The following is a 16,192-nucleotide window of genomic DNA, read 5'->3' as shown; positions in this document are numbered from 1 at the left end:
CCGATACTCCTGAAACTCTCGGACAAAGTTCTCCTCAACTTTTTCATTTTGCCGATCTTCTCCGCGGGCTGGGAGGCTGGCATCAGGTCGCACATTTTTCTCTTTTCACCTTTTCTCCTCCGCCGACTTTAAGGAGCGGACTGGCAGCGGAGCGGCTGTGGTTGGAAGCGGGGGGGAAAGGAGGACCGGCGTTCAGTCAGCCCTGCGGGGCTTCTTCGGTCCAGCTGCAGCGCGCTGGCGAACACAGGAAACGGAGCCTCGGCCGCTCTCACTTCTCTCATCAACTAGTGCGAACAAACGCCTTCTTCAGATATCCCCAAGAGCGCAACTACATTTCCAAAAGAGGCAGTAAAAGTCCTCTCTGGAGCTGATGCATCCAAAACTGGAGTGCGTGCGTAAAATCGCTGCGCCTTTTTGTTTTGGTTGGAATCCCAAAACAAAAGCTCAGTACTTCTTTTTCTTTCCTCAGCGTCCCAGTTGCTCCAAGCTCCGCCGCAATCTAGATGTCATTTTTGAGATTCTCTCTCCGGTTTCGACACCCCCTTTTCCTGGCCCCGCCTTGGATGAGGTTGGATTGGACGAGCGGCGGAGCTCGCCGGGCTTCTCATTCGCCCTCGGAGGCTGGCCGTCAAAAAAAGGAGCCTCCTCCCGCAATGTGTGTTGCAGGAGGAGGCGCTGGCTCCTGCTGGAGACTGCTGCCCTCTCTGCGAGACCCCGGTCATTGTGCGCGGGTCGGCGTGCGCTCCTCTTTCGGAGATGGAGCTGATTTTACCCCAGAACACCACAACATTTAAACCAAACCAGACCGAACCAGGCCGCCTTAACCTGTGAAGTTTGGCGATGTGCACTTTACAAGCAGAGTTATGTACTTGATGCATATTAATGCATTGGATAAAAATGTTTCTGCAGGCCGCAAATGACTTGTGAGCACACTCTGCAGGATTTTGATTTTTATTATATTTAAACGTTACTCAAAACAACTCTTTTAACTCCCTTTTATTTGCAAAAACTGATGATCAGTTTGCACGCTGTGCACACAGAATGTCTTTTTATTTCCTCTCTATATATTTCTCAGTGTTATTGGTTTTGTATATTTTATTCTAACACTTTCCGTAGTTATTCTTGTATAAATTCTTGTCAAATTCCGCGCTACTGTGACAAGGACGTTTCCCACACGTGAGATAAATAAACAATGTCGTGTGATGTTTTATGAGTGTAATGTCCATCAGGCCATGGACAACACAATACTGCCATATTTTTGTCATTAACTTCCAATAGAGCGTAGTCGGGATTGAAGAGAGCAGGAGGATTAAAGATATCAGAGCCGCTCAAATCGTGCATCAATAATCTAAATCCTGCAGCAAAGAGCCGGAGCCCCCCCTCACTCCACACATTCCCCGCTCCCGTCGTTGTGTGTTCACGTGCCGGGCTGGCATCTCCAATTTGATCATGTCTGCACTGCAGTCACCCCGGCAGCCGCAGGAGCAGTTCAGCGGCGTCCCGAGGAACACGCTTTGTAGCCGTGTGTGTGTGTGTGTGTGTGTGTTTGGATGTGGGACCTGGAAACATGTGAGGAATGCAGAGGGCTGAGATGTGTTCATACCGCTTGCCTGATTACTTTGACCGTGGTGGCTCGAGGGTAATAGAGGCAAACGTGCAGCTTCATTAGTCTAAAGTGGTCCTTCATTACGGTGCGTTGGGTGCGCATGGGCAAACTGACGCACACCTCCTCTCTGACCTGTTACAGGTAGTGATGGAGCGACGCAAACTTAGACGTGTTAACATTTACACTTATTTTTATAAAACAATGTTTTATATTATAATTGAAACACCTGAGTTTTAAATTATTTGGGTATTTTGCACCGTTTTTGTGTCTATTGATTGAGTTTGTGTCCTAGTTTATGTCCTTTTAAATTGCCCCTCGGGGACAAACAAGGTGAATTGAACTGAAACACTGTCAATATGTTCGGTCAAAGCTGAGTCAAGACCAGAAGTGACCTTTTACACGCTTAAATTCACCTTAGTACAAAAGAAATAGTCAGGAGGAGGGGCGTGACACTAATGGGAAACACATTCTGTTATTGACGCTTTAACCGCATGTATTTCAATAGCAATCTGTAGAACCTACAAAGGTGTCAAACATATGACCTGCGGGCGACATCCGGGCCGGTAGAGGGTCCGACATGTGAGACGAACTTTCAAAGTGCAAAAATACATCTTAGATACAAGATATTCATTTTAACGAACATCTAATAATTGTTAATTGTTTAATGTAATGAATGAGGCGGTAGGACTCTATAATAATGATAATATTTGTCACTATCATGTGTTTTACTATCTACGGGTTAACCCTTTAATCTAAACTACAGTATAAATTATGGGTCTGAATCCATGGCATCATGCCGCATAGGAAGTCATGTCACTTCAGGTTTGATTTGAATTTTATTCATCAGCTCAAGAGGAGACACTGTTTGATCTAAGTGTCACTCAACAGCTTTTAACTGTTAAATTTTCCTGAAAATAATGACATGGAACTTATTCAAGGTATTAAGTCTGAAGCCAAACATTGGATTTGTTGTTAAAATGAACTAAGCTGATTTCGAAAGTTTTTTTCCCTCTTTGTCTTGAATCATCTATTTGGATACTACAAAATGTCATTAATTTCGTTAAATTAATTGTTTAATTGATTAGTCAACTCAAGCGTATTCAGTAAAATATAAATTTCTAAATGCTATTAATTCAAAAGCGCGGACAAGCTGAACAACTGCCCCCCCACCATCATATATGACTCACGTATATACTGTACATAGATCAGACCAGCAATGCTTCACCTAGTATAGACTCACACCACCACACCCTTATTTTGTTTATGGGAAAACAATCTTATATCCTGCAAAGAAAGCAATAGTGTAAACACAATCAATTGACATTAATCAGGATCTGCTGAGTTGCTGTGTAGCCGGATAGAGCGGCAATAAACGACAAAAAAAAAACAACACGGAGCCTTTGTCTCTGGACGGAGCTGGGGTGGAATTATTGACAATAAGTCAGATAAGAGCAGAGTAATGAGAAGTCTTTCCAATGCTGAGGCGCATCGGACGCATTGACCAGAGATTGTTAGATTCACTTAGTTTATAAAGGCGCAAAGATGAAGTATTAATTGAATATTGATCAAAAATTGCTACACAAAGTTAGTTAGTGGGGGGCACTTACGGGTTGAGGGGAGGGGCCTCTATAGTGGATCATCCCACAGATGCTTGATCAGTTTGGGATCTAGTGAGTTTGGGGACCAGGTCAAGACCTTGTGCTGTTCTTCTTGTTTTTTTTGTTTGTTTTTGTGAGTTGTTCCTAAACCATTTTTGTGTCATTGCTATGGGGTGGGGGTGTCTGGTCTGGTCTAGGTGGGTGCTACATGTTGAAGTAACATCCACACGAATGAATACCAGGTCCAAAAGTTTCCCAGCAGAACACTGAACTGTTACAAGACGATCAAAGTTATTCACTTCTCCTGTTCAGTGGTCTTAATGTTATGGCTGATCAGTGTATTTTATATAAAGAATAGTTGGTAGTTATGTACTGTCCCTTTAGATCTAGAATTGTGTTTACATGGTAATCTTGAGAAAAGTAGGAGATCTTTACCTCTAAATTCCCAAATTAGACGGTCTAGATGGTCTTCTGATGTGCACTTTCTAAAAAAATAAATAAATCACATATAGGTGCAAATATTAAAAAAAATAATAAGTGAATATAATTTTGAGTTACGATGACTTGAACACAAACGTTTTTTCTCTGCCCCTTGCTTTCCACAGCACCTTTTTTATTTGTTGTCGCGTCTATGGGTCACATCTAATCTCACTTATTTCTGGTGGTTCTTTGGTTGGTTTCGTTCTCTACTGCTGTTGAACTGCTGGACCTGACACGTGCATTTTACTCAGCCCGTTCATTTTACATCGTGATGACGTCTGAAGGATCTGAGAAATGAAACCAGACTGTATCTTCTGCCTCAGTCTGCACTGAGCAGTTTAATCCTCCTCTAACAATCTGCACTGAACACTTCTTAGATGTCTTCAGAAGTCCTGCCAATGCAAAACAACCGTTTTCAATCAGGAAATGTAAAAAAAGAAAAATCTTTTTTTGTTAAAAGAAGAGTTTTTTATTCATGTGTGGGAACACACATGCGTTACAATCACTGTGTAATTCATAAATGAATACCTTATGTACAAAGTGCAAAGATTGATATTAAAGTCTAATATTTAAAAACGGCGAGCTTCAAACGACATATTCAGAACAAAAGGAATTTGAAAACCAGCTTCAGCGCTGGTCAAACACCGCAATAAGAAGACTGCTAAACATAATCTGATTTTGAGATTGAGATTTTGTTGTTTTTTTTTTTTGTCAGAACTGGATCAGCTGCGATCAGAAAAGTCTGTGTTGTTTGAGTGAGAAAAGGGCTTCACTCAGAGTGTAAAGAGAAGAGAATGAGAGCAGTGCTGCATGCTGCCTGTGGAAGTCCTCCGGCCCAGCTGCTTTACTCGTTGTCGAACTTGCTGTACGGGTGGTCCGAGTCCCCGATCAGACCTGCACACAGGGACAAGATAAAAACACAGGACAGTGAGTAAAGTTCTGTTCTGCTCAGGAACCACATACGGCCCAATTTAATCTCAAGCAGGTTGGACCAGTAACAAAGTAACATAATATTTTAAAATAAAGACAAATATTCCTTTTGTTTTAGTGCAAAGTAGAACAAGCACATCAGGATTTTTTAAAATGTGATTTAGTGAACTATCCTTTTGCAAACATGTTGCATTATGTCTGCAACTCTTACTAAAACAGTGCGCCCCTAGTGGAAAAATCAGGAACAGCACCTCTAACCCTCACCAGGAAGAATTTGTAAAGTGCAGAAATTACATTGAAGACAAAAACAATGAATATTTTCACTAAAAGAAACTACCATCCCGAATTTGTCCACTAGGGGTTTGACTGTCTTAGTAGGAGTCATGGACGTAACAAATTAAATGCACTGAAAACGCACTTGTTTTTCTTAAGAAATTTGAGGTTGTTCATAAAATGTTTTGTAAAAGGACAGTTTATTTATTTTAAACATTTTTTTTATAACATATCTGTTTGCACTAAACCAAAGGGAAACATTTGTAACATCTGGAGTTATTTATAGGTTATTATGTCACTATGTTAAGGCCCGGCCTCCTTGAGATGACATTGGGTTGAATGTGGCCTCATAATTAAAATGAGTTTGACCCCCTTGATCCAGGAGAATAATTAAGATGAGAAAGTCCTTTATGAATCACCAGGGGAGGAAATCTTGTGTATTTAAGACAAACAGGGCCTAGTGTTGTCACTGTGATTGCTCTGTTTGGTGGTACCGTGTTTCCACTTTAGTATTTCTAAACCAATCACCACGTGGCATTTTTATCCAAATATTCTTCTAAATATTATATACACACACAATCAATGAGTCAATATATTGCAGTAACACTGTTGACATGTGATAAATCCACCCTTGAGTCACTCACTTCTGTTTATTAAATAACTAAAAGGAGGAACCAGGAGGAACGAACCTCAGAGCAGGTCATCTGATGCGTAATGTCATGTGTTCATAATGGGTAACTTAAAGTCATTTCTCAGACACAAGTTATTATTTTCCACATAAAAATTCATATATTGCCAAAAAATAAATATCCGTCATGATTATAAAATAAAAACCCAATCGAAATATCTTTTAAAAAGGTAATTTTATCATTGTTTAGCTAATAATAAGGTGGTTCTGATTAAATTTGGTTTTTTAGTGACATTTTAGTGACATCTAGTCATTTTTTTATTGCTAATAAATAAATATGGATTTTGTACAGAAACGATCATAATGAACATTAAAAAACATTAGTTTACCACTTACTTTTAATAAAAATGTATCCAAGACATAAAAGTCCCTCAATTATACACTGAGCCATGAAGCTGCATCACACTTTAAAAAGGTGACAAGCACATCGATGGTGAGACTCTGCAGCCACTATATTATTTCATCAAGCTGATGTCACGGCTGCTCCGCGCTGACTGGTCGAGAGTTTGTATGAACAGGCTCAGAGTCATGCCAGGACTTACATTTGACCCCAGCATATGATAAACTGGGCTTAAACTGATTTAAACAGACAGGAGTAGCGTACCCTCTACGTGACCTGAATTGCGCTGCAAGACACACACTCCTGAATTATTTATTTCTGACACGGGGTGTATGGAAATGAAAGTCAGCGACAACAGAAAATCTGAAGGCAGAGATTCAACAAGCTGACAACACCGAGGCGGTTTACGTCCTGCGCTGCATTAGGACGCGCTGATCCGCTCGAGATCAACGGAGGACGTGCTCATGTGACGATGTGCGACGAAGAGGAAGGTTTTTACTCACCGTACTTCCTGCGGATCTCATCGTGACGCTCCTTTCTCTCCGCCTTCCTGTAAAAACGAACACAAAACAAAAGCGAAGGCTGTTACTCCACCAGTCAGAGGAGTGAGCAGGTGAGTAGACAGGTGGACAGGCAGGTAGAGGAAGACAGACAAAGAGTTTTGCACATAGTTTTGATTGTCATTAGTGTGTCCAGTCAGTCCACAGTGGGATCTGGAGTTGTACAGACCGACGGCAGCGTTCACTGAGATAACAAAGGTTTCCGAGCGACTACGTAGAAACGTGAAACGTCGTCACATCTGCTCGACTGCACATGATCCAAAGCCTTCCAGTCCACAGGTGAGCTCAACATCACCTGTGATAGCTCAGATAGAGCACGTTGGAGCTTAGGGCTGGGTGGAATACCGGTTCATACCGAATAGCGGTATTTCTTTCCTTTATTATATGAATTTTTAAGATACCGGCACACGAGTGTATTTGATTACACAGAGACGCTGTTGTTGTGAAGTGTGGTGAAGATGGAAAAGTTGGAAAAATGAAGCGGCAGAACAAGAAGACTTGTGCCGAAAAAAAAGTGCTGTTGTTTGCTTTTGTTTTAGGGTGACCAGACGTCTGGGGACAGTCCCCCTTTTGGATGACCTGTCACCCCTCTAAAACTGTCTCCCCAAAATGTTATGAATGAGAAAAAAACGCACATAGACTACAACTATTACGGTAGCCGGTTGTGCTGCTATTCACATTACAGACATAGCAGTTTAAATATGAATAAATGTTTTGTGTCTTCATTTCACCTTGGTTTGATTGATTGATTGATTGATTGATTGATTGATTTTTATCTCTCCGCTGTAAATGTCTCCAGATTAACACATCAGCAGTCAGCGCGAACACGGGGCCATGTAAACCTGTTTTACTACTAATGTGGGATTATTCTACAATATTTACTTATTCATCACAGTATAACAGTCCATCCTTAGTCAATCTACTGCATTAATTCCTCTCTCAACCAGAAGGAAATGTTGTGAACACGTGATTATGCATCATTTACCATGATACCGTCAGAATTTTAAAAATACCACCTAGCCTGATTGGAGCTCTGATTCGAACAAAAATCTGTCAACTTGGACAGAAATTAATAATTACAGGGTGAAAATGTCCATTTAAATAATCTCTGAGGACTTTTCTCCTTCACACCTTGGATTTCAAAGGTTCACACTAGAAAACCTACGTAGAGAAATGCTCATCAGATGTGACAAATAAACATTAATTCTTGATTTTACAGACCAACTACAATGTTCATCCTATCCTGCACAGCCACACAACAACATCCATTTATCTACGGTGTCACTGGAACAAAACATCAATACGAGGCCTAACAACGTGGAGAATGTTTTTCTTTCCACAACAGCCGAGCGGGGAGGATGGAATAAACGTCTTCCTTATGGAAACTGTCATTTAGATTCATTTTCCCTCCTCGCAGAGCTCCGTGCTTCATTTTAGCTGGCAGCAACACAAACAGAGCAACAGGCCTGCCGCCGGTGCCTTCGCTCTGCCTTTCCAAAGGACCGACAAAGGCCCGGGGTGAGGTTTTTATGCCTCGGACCTCCCGATGTGTCACTTGACTTCATCCCGGGCACAAAGAGCTGGTGTAAATCAGGCGCCGCTTTATTGCTGCGTAGCGATCTGTGAGCAATGGAGCTCGCCGAGCTCTGCCTGCCATCTGTTCCCCTCCGCCCCACCGATGGCTTGTACGCAACTAATTGACTGACATGTTTGCACTCCCTCGCCATAAATAAGGCCAAACTCAACAAGTTGGGAGTAGGAGAAAGCGGGGAAAAAAGGGGGGAATGTGGAACGGCGTGACAGGGACCTTCCTCGACCTCCACTAGCTTCCTACAACAGTGAAACGTTCAAGTTTGGATGACGGCTTCTTTACCGTATTATTTATTTATTATTTGTGCATTTTTATGGTATAACACAGAGTACGTGTTAGCTGCCTGCCATACGTGCGGCGCTGCCGTTAAACATGCAGAAGCACAGCAGGGGTCACGGCTGCACATCAAACGGAAGTTGTTTTAGCGGGACTAAATGAAAAGCAAACGAAAGCAAACAGCGATGCTCTCGTGCTGGCGCGACTCTGCACAGATTTGACAGACGTTTGGGGGATTTATTCCGACAGCACGCTGACTCGTACAGGAAAATATCAACAGATTTTTTGTCTGCGACGAGAAGAGAAAACAAAATGAACAGGTGAAGCTCATTAGAAAAAGATGTCAATCAAAGAATTCCAACAACAACAACGAGGAAAAGTTTCTCCTCTCAACAGTCAAGGCCACAATTAACTTGCAGTTTCTATTTGTTGGTTTGTTTTTTAAAGTTTGAGAGGTACTCACTTAAAATTTGACTGCCGCAAACCGCTAACGTTTGAAGTAAGTAAATACTTGCATAGCTCGTACAGCTGATGGATGGATGGAACTGATTGTTGGCCTCTTAAGAGCCAGCTCAAAGCACAGTGTCGAGAAGCACTAGTCTCTGCCACGATGGGTCCAGTCCATCCTCAGTGTCCTGTTCACTACATGAATTGCATCTATGTAGGTCACTGCACTAACTCCAACTTCAGAGATTTGATCGCGCTTACCGCAGGAAACCCTGACTCATTTCTGTGGCACGTGATGGGAAAGCTCAAGGAGGCCGGAGAACTGACTGTTCGGAGTATTTCTCCGACGCGCACGGGGAACTGGGGCTCCGAGGACTCCAGCACGGCGAGCGGTGACGATAAACCTTAGTTCATCCTTCTGCACGACTGCCCCACTTACCAACACATCACCCAGCAATCCTCAGAGGACTGAGGCGCGCAAAGCTGCGGCTTAAACATTCACCGAGTGGAGAAAGAGGAAGGCTTCCAGGTTTCTACTGCTACTAGTGGTGCAACAATCGGCATCAGGGCAATCCAGCCATTTTTAGAAAAACTGGATCGGTGTTGGGCTTCGGTCCAGTCCAGTGTTTTAGTTATTTTTTTAAGGTCTGCCATAAACCAGAACCACATGCCTGAAGCATTATTAACAGTGGTTGGTTTGCATTAAAGCTGTCAAAAAATCAAAGTAGAAGAGGAGGAAGAATCTGTAAATGCAACATGGATGTTTGAGGAGGAGGTAATAGATCATTATTCAAACCTACCAAGTTGATTTAACACGAAAAAAGCGAAAAGGTCTTTCGTTGAATCGCGTCAATGGTCTAGAAGTCGCCGTCGACGACTACCGATACTGTTACGACTACTACTACTACTACTACTACTGGAGTCTATTCTGGCAAATGCTCAACCAAAATAACAAGAAAACACACTGAATGCTGCATTTAAGTTTCCTGGAGACGGCGCCAAGGAGAAAATATCCCGGAGAGGGTCAGGGAGTTAATGTCGTTGGGTGACCAGAACATTTCTGGACTAGAGAACACAGGTTTTCTGGAGCCAAGGTATGAGCTAGCCTCTCAACGCTACATTAACAATCACAGAAATAATTATTGGACTGAATCCAGTCGACTCTAGGAACCTACAGGGGAGGACCATTAGGACATTTAAGATCGGATCAGGACATGGACAGGCCAAGGAGTAATGGACCAGGAGGCAACAGAACTTGATCGGGGCATCCCAAAGTGCTACAGCAGACGCCGTTTCTTTGCCAGTGGACGGTCCACGGGATGAAATCCGCTCTATTTATGACCGCATTACCAAAGAGCAGCTGCTCAGCCTTGACAATCCAATCGGTGCTTTGGGACGTGAGCAGAGAACCCCTGAGCTCCTCCTCTGGGACGTGGACTTGTTGGGGCTGCACACACAACAGTTGCTCAATTCCCGAACAGACAACGGGCCCTTTTGTTTAAGACGACGAACTATGCTGCTGTAGGAAATTTCATGCAAATTGAGCAGGAACATGTTGAGGGACAACAACAACCGAGCGACATGCTGACAGAATAAGATCTGATCTTCAGAACAGTTTCTTAGTCTGAGCTTGGAATATGCAAACATGAATCTGGGATAAAAGATACAACGTGGTTGATTATGTTCATATTTATACCTTTTTTTTAAAGAATAAATCAAGTTACTCTCCTAATTAGTGATATAAGCCACAGGGGGAGATTAATTTTCACGATAAATGCCGTGACACTATCTGCCGAGTGCAACACTTATTTAAGTAAACACAGTTAACATCTACAAGTGACATTTCCAGCCTGTGTTTACGGAGGCCGGGGGCGAACTTCTTACCGTTCTTCAGCGCGCTGTTTGATCTCCTCTCTCCTCCTGGCAAATCTCTCCTCGTCTCTGTCGGGCCTGAAGGAGCGAGGAGACATGAACAGAGCGTCAGAATCGCTGCTGCTCGTACGGCTAAACAACAGCGAAAACACACCCGCCTGGATGTGACAAGATTGCATTCATCTACAAACCGGCACGTTTCTTGAGGGTTACTCCGTTTCAAAAGCAACAACAACTTAAGAGATTACAGCGATTCAAAGTAGAACATGATTCATATCTGAATCTCAGCCACTGGAGGGCAACAAGTTTACGCTTTGGTTGTCATCTTGCATGATGAAATTATCACACTGAAACTGAACAAACAAAAAGGTGAGAAAATGAAATGACCTATATATAAGTAGGTTTCAGAGGTGATCCAGGTGTTTTAAAAAATAATTGGATGTGATTCGTATCAGGGTTCAGGCCAAGCTCGATCTTTTGTAGCTATTTAATGTCAAAGCCAAAGCGGAAGAAGAGGAACCAAAGAAGTGTCAGCTATAAGGAAGTATTTTACTCTGGAAAATGAAGCCAAGTGAGAAACTTGTTTGTTTAATGTGGATGTTAGGTAAAGTGTTAGTGGGTTATTTAATACTAAGAACTGAATTTAACACGAAAAAGTAACTAAAAAAAACTAAAAAAACTAAAAAAACAAAAAAACTGAAAGTTATTCAGCAGAGGGTTATGACAGTTAGATCAGCCCATTTTACTTTAGTACTGAGAGCTTCAATTATTTACTGGACTTTGGACTTATGGACTCTGGACGCACGTGTGATCTAGGTTAATATGTAAGATAAGAAAAGAGAATTTCCAGGACGTTAATTTAAGATCAGATCGGATCAGTCAGCAGTGAATATTAAAAGTATTGGATGAGTAAAAAGAAAAAAAATGGATCCTTGTGTGAGAGTGTGTGTGGTAGAGTTTTAGGCTTGTCCCCATTTTTCCATTCACATGATAGACATGAATGAGCCTCCGACACCCACAGGACTGTCAGCGAGTGACAGGCCGGTCTTCACTTGATTGACTGACATGACATTTTCATTTCACTCCATCACAATGAATGAGAGCAACACACACAAAGGAACGCTAGGCTGAACGTAGCCTGGATTCATGGGGAGCTACCGAGGTTTAGCGTGCAGCAGCTACCAGGCTAAACAGGTCAGCGGGTTCACGCCCTAATATTCCAAGCTGAAAACACAGCTCCATGTCAGGGAGCTTTGCTTTGCCCCTATGAGTGAAAAATGAATAATCCGCCTGCAAATAGCCTAAACTTAAAGTAACAAGCCGAGATTCCACACCTCACCTAACGAGCAATACTTTTAAACATCAGGCTATATTGCAGGAGCACAGTAGTACCCATTATTTAAACTTGACTTCTTACTCAGAGAGGGAACCTCCAGAGCTACGGTGGGCTTCACGAGGCAATATCCTTTTGGCTATTATCTTAGTAATGACAGCCTTATGGGTCATGGAGCTGTGGTTATTACTCCACATTTTCTGCAGCGGGTCCCATCCACTGTCGCACGCCGCAGACTCCTGGAAGGAAAATTAACGACACATCCTCACTTCCTCACATTGGTCAAAGTGACACTAGCCGGGGACCGGGGAGTTTGGAGCCAGAGTCTGAGCAGCACTGTCCAGGAGTGGACCCGCCCACGCTTCCTCTTCACTCACTGGGGTTTGTGTTTAATTAATACGGCCCTCTGCTCTACCTCCTCCACTTACAAAGAAATGTTGCGCCGTTGTCCTGAGGGACCACTTTTAACTTCATCACGATGTCACATCCTGTTTCTATAGCGTCAGGTAACGAGCTAAAATGAAAACTGAACACTTGAACATACATCTGTATTATATTAACTACCTAAAATGACAGAAACAATCCTTGAAAAGTGTTTTAATTTGGCTCAAGTCCCATCTGCCAACATGGACGAGGAGGAACCCTAAGTGCTTTGGCTTCACTTTTCAGGAGCTGTCATGGGATCCACTTTTGTTAAAGTCTATGTTACACACTCAAACATTGGTATTTGGCCTTTGTGAAGACATTCATTGACATCATGCATTCCTAGGTCCTTAATTTGAGACACTTAATCCCCAAGTATCAGGACTCTGGACTCGTTATTTAATCTTACCCAGAAGAACGACTCTTGCAGCAACAGCAGCAGCAGCAGCAAACAGCAATGCCAAGGAGGATGGCTCCGCCCACCACAGCCATGGATATGATCAAGGCTTCAAAGTTCACTGTGTCACACAAAAACATTCATCGTTAATATCACGCTCTTTTCAAAAAGACGTACAGAACACGTATCTTGAAAACCTTGGGTCTGTCCCTTTCTCCACGTTTGGCAGCAGCACCACCTGCTGACCCACGTAGCACATTACACTGGAATGAGGAAACGAAACACAAGTTGTGTTTCTACTGAAAACATAACTAAGTGTCAAAACAAGACTTGATCAGGTGGCCACAATCTTGTTACTTTGGTTTATAACATAAAGAAGTCGCAATTTCAATTTCAACCTTTTCTCTGCGATGTGACTGAAGAGGTGACTGGGCTACAAAGCATTTTACAGGCTCATTTAAGATATTTAAAGTAAGTAGAAGATGGGATATTTAAGCGAGGGCCTTTTACATGTTGACAGATGTTGGCAATAACATTTCTATGCCTGTTAATGGTGAAAAACATTTATTCCAACATAGGGTTACACTGCAGAATCTTCCCTCCGATTGTAGCAAACATGGCGCCCATGACTTGAGTTGGCCAGACTCTCTCATAAACAGCTCTGATGCTTGGTTGCTATCTGATGAGGTTTTTTCTAAACAAGATTTTCTACATTTTAATGGTGCAAGAGAGGGGAAGCACACAGATGCAACCTCACTCTCGTGCAAGTGAAGTGAGAGGAACAGAAAGTTTGCGCTCATTACTCTCAAACAACCAGATACCTATATTTGTACATTTCTAACTTCAGCAGAAACACAACTGTCACTGAGAACTATGCGCCACTGTTCTTCTCCTGCTGTTTTACTCCTAAAAGTTGACTAACCAGTGCTTTATCAAGTTAAATCACCGTAGGAATTCCATCTTTCCTTCTATTTTATGATTTATTTATGCCTTTGACATCTGTCTAGCAGGGGCGACGAGGCAGAACATTCTCAGTGCACTGAATCAACTTCCTCATATCAGTCCACCCACATGCAAGATGTGCATTTCTTTCAAACTCACATGAGAAATGAAGACAAACACTCACAGGGAATTATCTTCAACGTCATAATAATGAGAATAATAATGGGTAAGACCGGTCAACTCACGCCAACACACCCCCCAGCGGGCCTGGGACAGCTGGCAAACCGACGCTGGAGGCAGCACCCAGGTCACTGGGTACTCTGTGCAGTTGTTGGTGGCAAAGCACCACAGACACTGAAAGAAAAAAAGAAAAAAAAACACACAAAACACAAGGATGAAGCAGATTGCAGATGCAGATTTACAACTACAGCTGATTAAATAAAAAAATATATATGTTTGGTTCAATACTTATGAGAATTTGTCATTTCTTGTTCATCTGGATTTCATGCAATCTAACAATGATGGTACAATCAACGGGTGTAAAACTCGGTTTACATTTACTGAAAAATTCTGCTGATGTCTTCTGTGTAATAACTGAACTCTGCATATTCCTCCGTCGGGCCAGACTGGGCCCTCGGCTCAGATTTACAAGTGAGGCCCGCAAGCACCTACAGTAAACAAATAGAGCAGACTCTGTTTTGATTTGCAAATCTGCAGGAAGGAGAAGGAGAGGGAATGATTTGAGTCAACACTCCTCAAAAAAAAATGTTGACTCAAAATCTGTTTCCCGGACAGATGCCGAATACACACCGATCAGCCACAACATTATGACCACAGACGGGAGAAGTAGCTCACGTCTATCAACTTGTGACAGTTCATTGTTCGTTTCAGATTCGGGTGTGGATGTTACTTAGACACGTAGCACCCACCTAGACCAGACCAGACCAGACCAGACCAAACCAGACCAGACTAGACCAGACCAGACACCCCCCCCACCCCCCATAGCAACAAAGGCCCAGCAGGAAGCAGCCTGACAAAGACAAAAACAGTTTAAGAGCAACTCAAAAACAACTTCAAAAAGGCCCATGTCCATTCTCTGATGAGTCACAACTGTTTGGGTCATAATGTTGTGCCTGATCGGCAAATATATCTCCATCAGTGCAGCAGGTCAAAGATCATGAGTTGTTTCCATGTGCACAATTGATTTTTTTTTGTGTTGCTTCTAATTCCTCTATGTGTTTTATGTATTCTAACATGTGTGTGTTTGCAGCACTTGGTCCAACTGTGTTGTTTAAACGTGCATCACAAAATAAAGATTGACTGAATACAGACAGAGTTTGAGCTCTGAGTGGCTGAATAATAATAATAATGATACGGGCGGTTACATAGGTCACAAAGACGCATTAGGAGTCAATAAAACACGCAATACACAGTTGGATTAATTCTTTTCCAGGTCAAAGTCCGTGTCTAAAGCTGCACCCAGTTTCCTCTTGAGAACCTTACCCTGGCGTGTGGAACACAGGTGTCGCAGTTTTTGTAGGTAGAGCAGGCTGAAAGGAGAAATAAAATAAGTAAACAGTGATAAAACAGCATCATAGCACAGACTGCGCGGAGCCACTCGAGCAGAGACGTCGTCGCAGTCAAACTCGACGTGTGGCGTAGTTTCAAAACACGGCTATTCCAACATGCAAAGCCATTAATAAACTGCCACAAACTGCACCATTTGCGACATAAACGACACCTCAGTGATGTTTTTTTGGTTTGTTTGTTTTTCAAATGCCTGCACTGCTTAGACAAATAAAAATCTACTTACGAGTTAGAGGCGCTGGGGTTGTTTGGCACTCTCCATAGCTAACAAAGCTAACACACAACACCAGGGCAGTGAGAAACATCGACGCGGTCAGAGTTTGTTTCTCGCACGTAAAAGGAGACATCGTGGAAAAATGTCCGGAGTGGGGTGAAAACACTCGCAGTTTTAAATGTAACGTTTAAATTAGCAGAAAACCCGCTCGCACGAAAGGCAGCATTCGATACTTGTCCGCTGTTTGTGTTTGGCCCAGAATCCGCCTCAGTCTTTGGGTTTACTTCCTGGAAGTAGCGGGGGGCGGATCGATCCCAAGTATCGATAACACGTTGGTGTCGATACCCGATCGATACGTACGGCGGAATCGATACTTAACGTTTATTTATTTATATTTTTTTAGATTTGTTTTTTTTTTTCAATAGAATAGAATAGAATAGAATGACCTCTGTCGTCATACAGTGTATAACGAGATTGGAGAGATTCTCCTTGTCACTGCAGACACAAAGTACAAAAGTATATACAAAATAGTGCAAGAAGTATTATTTAAAATATTACACTAAAAAAAAAAAAAAATACTACACTAAAAAATACTAAAATACTGATACATATATATATATATATATAGTTGTGCA

The 16,192-nt window shown here is 42.4% G+C and overlaps 2 protein-coding genes across 2 annotated transcripts in view; both read right to left on the bottom strand.

Moving 5' to 3' along the window:
* The window catches only part of cdk14 (cyclin-dependent kinase 14), a 197,257-nt gene extending 196,737 nt beyond the window's left edge, over window positions 1-520 (bottom strand). The window contains exon 1 of the mRNA XM_047598412.1: window positions 2-520. Within this exon, the coding sequence (XP_047454368.1) occupies window positions 2-95 (94 nt within the window). The 5' untranslated portion in view covers window positions 96-520. The remainder of the gene's footprint in view (window position 1) is intronic.
* Window positions 521-4,129: 3,609 nt separating this feature from the next.
* On the bottom strand, window positions 4,130-15,852 carry LOC125016827 (pituitary tumor-transforming gene 1 protein-interacting protein). The gene is made up of 7 exons (XM_047599560.1): window positions 15,570-15,852; window positions 15,260-15,306; window positions 14,002-14,110; window positions 12,827-12,935; window positions 10,674-10,739; window positions 6,419-6,465; window positions 4,130-4,578 (listed from the first exon to the last, which is right to left on the bottom strand). The coding sequence occupies exons 1-7, from the start codon at window positions 15,688-15,690 to the stop codon at window positions 4,529-4,531; spliced, it is 549 nt and encodes a 182-aa protein (XP_047455516.1). The 5' UTR covers window positions 15,691-15,852; the 3' UTR covers window positions 4,130-4,528.
* Between the last annotated feature and the right edge of the window lie 340 nt (window positions 15,853-16,192).

Source organism: Mugil cephalus, chromosome 11 (assembly GCF_022458985.1).
Source record: "Mugil cephalus isolate CIBA_MC_2020 chromosome 11, CIBA_Mcephalus_1.1, whole genome shotgun sequence".
NCBI lineage: Eukaryota > Metazoa > Chordata > Actinopteri > Mugiliformes > Mugilidae > Mugil > Mugil cephalus.
This window is presented reverse-complemented; position numbering and strand designations above follow the sequence as displayed.